Source organism: Pelodiscus sinensis, chromosome 6 (assembly GCF_052426305.1).
Source record: "Pelodiscus sinensis isolate ZL-2025 chromosome 6, ASM5242630v1, whole genome shotgun sequence".
Taxonomy (NCBI): domain Eukaryota; kingdom Metazoa; phylum Chordata; order Testudines; family Trionychidae; genus Pelodiscus; species Pelodiscus sinensis.
In genome coordinates this window covers 111,553,214-111,561,019 of record NC_143057.1, presented here as the reverse complement: position 1 = coordinate 111,561,019, position 7,806 = coordinate 111,553,214, and the positions used below count along the sequence as shown (strand labels likewise).

Below are 7,806 nucleotides of genomic sequence, written 5' to 3'. Positions count from 1 at the left end.
GCCCCATCTGCCTTTGACTGCCCCTCCCCCACTCCCTGTTGGTGGGTCTGCTCTCACCAACAGAAGTTGCTCCAAAAAAAGCTTCTCTCTCGCCCATTTTGCCTCTTATAGAGCCTGTGGTCATGTTTGTTAATTTGCTGGCCCATATCAGGCTTGTTCCATTCAGGATCCTGCTCAGGTTTCAGACAAGCTAGCTTCAGTGGTGGTGGTGTCAGAGGACTCCACTCTCCTAGAATTATTGTGCCTTTTCTTTCCTTTTTTGCATGGCTTGGGAGGATAGAAGCTCTGCTGTGGCATTGTTGGGGCCTTCTTCAGTTTACCCTCCTTAGGGATTGAAGCCCTTTTGAGAGGTTGGTCTCAAAATCCTTCCCCACCAACAGGCAAGAGGGTAGAACTCATCAGAGCCCTCATGGTTGGCTTGGGCTTCTTTCTCCAGCGCTTCAGACTGATTTTAAAATTTCAGGAGGGGTGGGGGAAGAATTCAAAGTCCTGCAACTTTCCCCCCTCTACATATGTTCTTTCTTACTGAATATTTCTGTATTTAGAAGGCTCAGCTGAGTCAGTTTTGTCTGCATTATTGTTTAGAAAGGGATTTATTTTGCCTCCCTCCCAAGATCACCCTAATGAATAATCTTTTGTATGTTTTTTGCTTGTCTCAGCATAGATACCCAGGTTTAGGTTTACAGGTAATAAATTGACGGAATAAGTTCCTTCTGAATTTAACACTTGAACAGACATTTCTGTCCAAGATTAAAGTCTGTCTCCTCTTTGCATGTTGCACTCAAGCATGCCCATGAATTTAGAGAACTGCAGAACAAGGAATTAATCTTGATGAAATTCCTTGAGACAGATGTGCCATGAAACCGATGCTACTTTCTTTGTTAAGCATTCTCCTGACATGAGACCATTCCAATGTAACCATTTGTCTATTGAACAATCATTTATGAGTTTACACTAGTCTTCTCATCCCTGAAAGATAGTACTTGACGTTGTCAACTTTGTCTTTAGAAGACCTTCAACTCCACAGATCAGATTCCTTTTACAGTTATTTCTGATTACTCTCATTAGTTTGTAAGCTGCTCCAAAACAGGGAATGTCCTTAAGTGCACGGGAAGTGCTGTACACATAGTAGAGAGTACTGCAAATTAATAATATACAGTAAGTGGCAAATACTCCATTGGTAGTCGAGTTTGACTCTTGTAGTTCATAAGGATAGTTTGCTGCGGGCTTGAGAAGACAAGAAAAGGCAAGAAAATCTTAGTGTTTATTGGCACTTTTCCCTCTGACAAGGATAGTATGGCTGGCATAGCATAATAAGTCACACAAATGAATTACAGTAATAATGAATCACCAAGTGAAATAGCTGACATGACAAATACAAGTAAATGACAGCTGAAAAATTTATAAGAGAAACTGCTTGTGAAGAATATACACACACATTTTACCTGTAAATCTAGCCTATGAATTCTGCTAGACAGATTCAGACCAGTTTGTAAAATGTGTGCCAAAATAAACCACTCAGCACAGCTCTGGGGTAGCTGTGTTGTCTTTTTACTTCTTGAACAAAAATTATAAAAATTATATGGGGAAAGCAAGTTCTACCAGAAGTGAGAGTAACTCTGCTCTAGAATAAGTTTTAACTCATGCCAGTTTTTTTACTCATGTCATTACAGGTTGAACCTCTCTAATCTGGCACTCTCTGGTCTGTCAACATCGGTGGTTTCAGGCACTGCCTCCCACAGCTCTGATTGGTCATGGTTCCCAGCCAATGGGAGCTGGCACCTGGGGCAGAGACAGTGAGTGAAGTCTCCCCGTCCTGGGTTGTTCTAGTACTTAGGGCCTGGCAGAGACCTGGAAGCCAATTCTGAGAACAGCATTGAGCCAGGAAAGGAAGGAAGCTTGCCACACTGCTGGCTGGACTTTTAATGGCCCAGTTGCCACTGGTGACCGCAGCCACCAGGGCAGGGCCATCCTGAGGAGAGTGCTGGACCTGGGGCAACCCCCTCCCAAAGCCCAAGTGCAGGGCCTGGGGGAATCCCCAACCCTCTGCCCCATACCTTCCACAAGTGCCATCCTCAAGTGTGGCATGGGGGAGTATGCAAGGCCTGGTGCAGTGGCAGCAGAGGTCAGACCCCCTCACCGAAGTGGTGCCATGGAGAAGCGGAGGGCAGTGGGCTGGGAGAGAGTGGCAGGGCAGCGTAGAGCAAGCTGCCAGGCCACTCTGGCTCCTGCCGGTGTGGTGCGTGCAGAAGGCAACCTCTGCTGCTGCCCCATGCCAAGCTCCCAGCCCCAAGTAATTCCATGGCTTCTGGGCTTGGGGCAGCAGCCCCCTACTGTCCTATGTACAGCCCAGCTCTGCACCAGGGCCCTTTTTTAACCAGGCATTACATCAGAATGGCCATGCTGGATCACACTAAAGGTCCATCCAGTCCAGTATCCTGTCTTCTGACAGTGGCCAATTCTAGATGCCCCAGATGGACATTCCTGTGCCACTCCTGACCTCAGCCCTGTGGAGGGGGGCCTGGAACTCAGGGCTGAAGCCCTGCACTGCTGCCTGCTTCAGCCACACTAGGAGTGCCAAGGCTCAAGGCATTGTGTTTCAGCAACTGGGCCCCACAGATCCCTTCCTGAGAGTTGCTGGCTTAAAGAAATATTCAGAAAACGACTGAAATGTACTGCACTTTGCAAAAATATAAACTCTAAAATGCTCTCTTCTTCAATTCAGTGCTACCAATTAGCCAGCCCAACACAAGACTCTTTTTTTTTTTTTTTTTTGGATCAGTGCTATCTTCTCTTAAGGGGATTCTTACTGTAGGTGGCTAAAAATTCGACTTTCAATCTTTGATTGGACAAGAAATATCTCATATGTTTTCTCCCAACAGAGAACAAATATTTGATTTGTGTATCATTACATAATACTTCAGACCGATTTACAAGTAGCATCAACCTTATTTATGTAGCATTATTTAATAATCATTTAAATAAAACATTAAAATAGTAAAAAAACTACTTAGTTTTCCACATTGATCAAAAGATTAAAATTTAAGATTTTTATGAAAGCATTTATTATCTAAACAAAATATTTTACATATTAAGCTTCACATACATGTAAATTGAATATATTCATATGAATTTGCATATTACAATTAATATTGCACCCAATTTAGAAGATTGGCTGACAAGTGTCATTCTCACATCTCTCAATGAGAGAAACTGAAATTATACATTTCTTTTTATTTAAAATTAACTATACCTCACCCATCCATTTACTTATTAAAAGAAAAGCTGTAAACTTCTTGCAGTTGCTCCATTAAAATTATGAAATGTATACTTCTTTGTCTACCTTTAAAAGATTAGCTGTACACATTATGTTTATGCCCTATTTTAAAAAATTGAAATAGTTATCAATGCCAGTGTAAGTATTATATAAAAAAGTGAAATATTTATACATGCTAAGTTGAAGAAAGTAGGTAGGAGAGGGTGTGTGTGAATGTGTATGTGTTATGTTAAAAAACATGGAGAGACTTCCCCTACCCTATTAGAGGATGTTATTGAACAATTACCAAATGAAGTATGTTCAACTTAAAAGTGGACTGTTCTTCCCTATCTAGTCTTACAAATGGGTGCATTATGAAATAACTGAAATGTTCAAATCTGTCAATTCAAAAGACAGTTTTCTAATAACCAAATAACTTCATAAAATACTGTACAAGGAGGCAGACATAAATTTCTCAGGGTAAGTGTTTCAAAAATCCAAGGTCTTCCTGAGACACAGAGAAGTTACTCAAAGAATAAGTCAACCCAGTGACAGAACTGTAAGAGTTAAAAAAAAAAAAAAGTGCAATAAACCATTAACCATTTAGTAAACAGGAATGGACTGTAACCACACCCATAACTATAATTGTATTTTTATTAAAATGTATTTGTCTGTTCCAAGTATGTGAGTGACTACAACAATCTAAGGTCTTCCTGAGACACAGAGAAGTTACTCAAAGAATAAGTCAACCCAGTGACAGAACTGTAAGAGTAAAAAGTGCAATAAACCATTAACCATTTAGTAAACAGGAATGGACTGTAACCACACCCATAACTATGATTGTATTTTTATTAAAATGTATTCGTCTGTTCCAAGTATGTGAGTGACTACAACATACCACCAAGGAACCTAATTTAATTGTATGAAAGGTCAGATTCTATGGCTTCCTCAAAGGAAGAAAAATATTAGTTATTTAATTCACTTTTACCATTGTATAAATAAAATTGTTTACAAAGTGGCACACACAGTTTGGTTGTTTTTCAGCTGTTCATCTTTAAATTAAGGTATGAAATGTTTGCTGCAATTTTATTTCATTATTCTAATTTTTAAAAAGGGAGAAAAATTGCAGTTCCAACCATTTAAAAAATTAAAACTCTGGGGGTTTAGACCCTAAAATTGTGTATATCCTTCAGTTTCACATTCATAAGGATTTGCACAAGAATAAGGATTTATTTTTTTTAAAAGCCCACACTTCCTGGTTTTTCTATTTTTCAATAGTCTCAACCCGAGCAGTTTTGTAAGAAAATTTTGAAATCTTCATAGCTTTGTCTGTTTTTAAAAAAAATCCTGAGTCTTCCATAAAAATAAACATTCTTTGTGCAATCATTTTGCTAAAAAGCCTGTCTTCTAGAACTTAAATCTTAGACGATCATCAGCTGGCTTCACCAACTTGTCGAGTTTCAGCCACGTGGTGGCCTACCACTGCATCTAAAGGTGCTCGTTTTTTACGTATGCTACGTCCAGAAGCAATAAGATCAGCATATCCCCTTTGATGGGAGAAAGCATAAGCAGAACGACGGCTTGATATCCCTCGACGGAAAGCACTCTGCCTTCGCTTCCACTGTTCTTCAGCTTTATATTTCTTACGGTTCTTTTGAATCTTTATGAAAAGGAAAGGATGTAATGGGTTAATTTAGAGGGAAAACAAGTGCTCATTTGTAATTTCTAGGGAACAATTTTTAAAGCATTAAAAAAAACTCTCATATAAGACTTGTTCTTGTTAAAATTTACCTGACTGAATTAAAACCAGAAGCATATGTTATTATTTTGCATTTTCATTAACTTACTCAATCTAGCTTTGAATACCTTATGTTGTATAGCAAACAAAATGAAAACATTTGACATTTGTATACAATTTATTTTTTTGTTTACAGATAGCAATAGCTTTAAAATAAAATTTAAAAGACAATAGGATTTTAATAATCACAACTGTTCTCACACAAGGAACTTTCATGCCAGTTCTAGGTACTGTATAAACAAACACACAAACCAAAAAAGAAACCACTGCTGCCTCTTGCCATAAATACAAATTAAACTATAACATAGTCAGAAACTAAAAATGGCAGTGTTTTTATTCTGGGAGAGTTTACATTAGCCACTGCTATGCTAATTGTGTATTCAAATTGAAAACTGTAGTACATGGAGGACAAACCTATGGAAGTTTTTTATAAGTCATGGACATACATGCGTCTTACCATGGTAGAATGCTAGGCAACGGGTTTTCAGATAAGGATTATTTAGAAAGTTTTGGATCTACAAATGGTTTCAGCACTAAAATACTTAAGGTCATGATTAAATAAGTGTATATAAAATTCTGCAGGCAACCCAATATTAACAATGAAGATTCTTAACCTCTTCCTCTTTCACAAAACACATGTGCAACCCATCACTCCCATCCACCCCAATTACTGGAAGAACCTCTGGGGCCCTGGAAGGGATGGGGCATCAGGAGGAAGGAGCAAGGCTTGCATCTAGCCTCCCTCATCCAGCCCTTCAGGGGCTCTGGAGGCGATTTAAAGGGCCTGAGGCTCTGGCTACTGCCATTGCCACTGTAATGCTTATGGGAGGAGCCTGGGGCCCTTTTAAATAGCCAGACTCTGGAGCAGTTGTCCTGTTTGCATTTTCTGTGTGATGGCGTGTCGGGGAGCCCCTGACCCTGCACCCTCATCTGCAGCCATATGTGACTCTCAGCCAGCCAGTAGAGCAGAAGGTTTTATTGGTTCCCAGGGACACAGTGTAGCATAGGGTCAAGTATCAGAGGGGTAGCCGTGTCAGTCTGAATCTGCAAAAGCGACAAGGAGTCCTGTGGCACCTTATAGACTAACTGAAGTGTAGGAGCATAAGCTTTCGTGGGCAAAGACCCACTTCGTCAGTGTAGCATAGGAGCGATGTTAGCCCAGACACCGAGAGCAGACCTCCTTATTCCTCTTGGGGAGAAGGGGCTCGCAGGCCCTGAATCCCCCTTTCCTGTTCTCCATCTCCCCTCCTCATCCTACCCAGCTGAGACTAACCCACACTCCCAGCAACTGGTCACTCAGCCCCGCCTCTTGCTTTGTTCAGATTCCTCCACTTAGCCCAGGTGTCAGGTCGGCTGGGCCATTGCCTAATTGCCCCCCCCCCAGCGACCCATCCCCCGCTGGGCACTGCACACAAAGAGTCACTGCAGACCAGCACAGGCAGTAGGGATCACACACAGCACAACACAGCAACCAGTGAATGCAAAACCAGAGCGGATCCAGGTCCACAAGAGTGGACAGCTCCCCCACTACGTCACACAGGGCTTTATCTCCTTTAGTGCAGGCCTGTTGTCTGATCTTCCATCTTCCCTACTGACTCACCCCACTGGAAGCCTGTGGATCTCTTTTTCTTTCTTTTTACTCTTTCACTAGTGACAAGGATTCAGTCACTTCTGACTCTGTGTAGTGGGAGGTCAGACACAAAGAGTCATTCTTTAAACAACAACTAGAGGACTTCCTGAGCAAGGGACGTCTCTCAGTTATTAAGGCCCCTTCTGCTGTCTGGTATATGTGGAGGATCAGGAATGCTCTAACCATCAGTCATTCCCCATCAGCGAGAGACAGAGAAAGGCAGCATACAGATTGGGAAGAAAGAAGATCTTCACTCTTCTATCCCACAGAACACACTGAAGAGGAAGGAGAGAAGAAGAAGAGAAAGAAGGGGAAAAGGAGAAATGTCAGTAGGTGAGCTAGATATGGTAGAAGGAGACAGGGGTATTGGAACCATTTTCATAGTAAGGATGCCGAGAGCCATTAAACCAAACTTAAACCCTGGATATAATGGAAACCACTTAAAACCGTACTCCTAGTTCTAGCACCAACATGCGGGGCAGCTCTTATGGGGAAGACAGCAGAGTGAGGCAGAAACAGACTGGGAGATGACTCAGTAGGAGAGTGTTGAAAAGACCACCTCAAGGCACTGACACTCCCTGTTCCAATGACAGCCAGTCTCTAGCAAGATTACAAAACTGCATGTTGGGTCAGGCTTCCCCTAAGTCGCCATTTTAGACTGCATCCAGGCTCCAGTGGAAGTCAGGTGCACAGTCTTAATGAAATTCTCCTTATAAGCCACTACCAACTATCTTATTTTCTAAACATGAAGAATTCTGACTCCTGTAATTAACTACAGTTCAAATTAACCAAAATTTTCTACTTACTTTATCACTCTCAGAAGGCCAAATTGTCATTGACAAAAATCGTAGTGCAATAACAGGAAGCAAACAAAGTGCAACTGACAGAAGTATTGTCAACCAGAGATATGGCTGTCTGAGAGCATTTGGAGCAGTCCCTGGAAGAAGTAAGGGTGAAAGTTACTTTTCTGTTCTGTTTTCAGTTAAATGTACAAAGCACAACAAATTAATTTCATGTTTCCTGCCTAGAAATGTAAAATTGAAGAATTTTAAGTATATTTGAACATAACTGTATACAAAATCTAAGAGAAGCACTATCAAGAAAAAAAACTGAGTTAGAGAG

The 7,806-nt window shown here is 41.1% G+C and overlaps 1 protein-coding gene across 1 annotated transcript in view; it reads right to left on the bottom strand.

Moving 5' to 3' along the window:
- Positions 1-1,246: 1,246 nt before the first annotated feature.
- The window catches only part of ATP8B1 (ATPase phospholipid transporting 8B1), a 128,216-nt gene continuing 121,656 nt past the window's right edge, over positions 1,247-7,806 (bottom strand). The window contains exons 27-28 of the mRNA XM_006116564.5: positions 7,491-7,621; positions 1,247-4,916 (exon numbers count right to left, since the gene is read on the bottom strand). Of these exons, the coding sequence (XP_006116626.1) occupies positions 4,689-4,916; positions 7,491-7,621 (359 nt within the window). The 3' untranslated portion in view covers positions 1,247-4,688. The remainder of the gene's footprint in view (positions 4,917-7,490; positions 7,622-7,806) is intronic.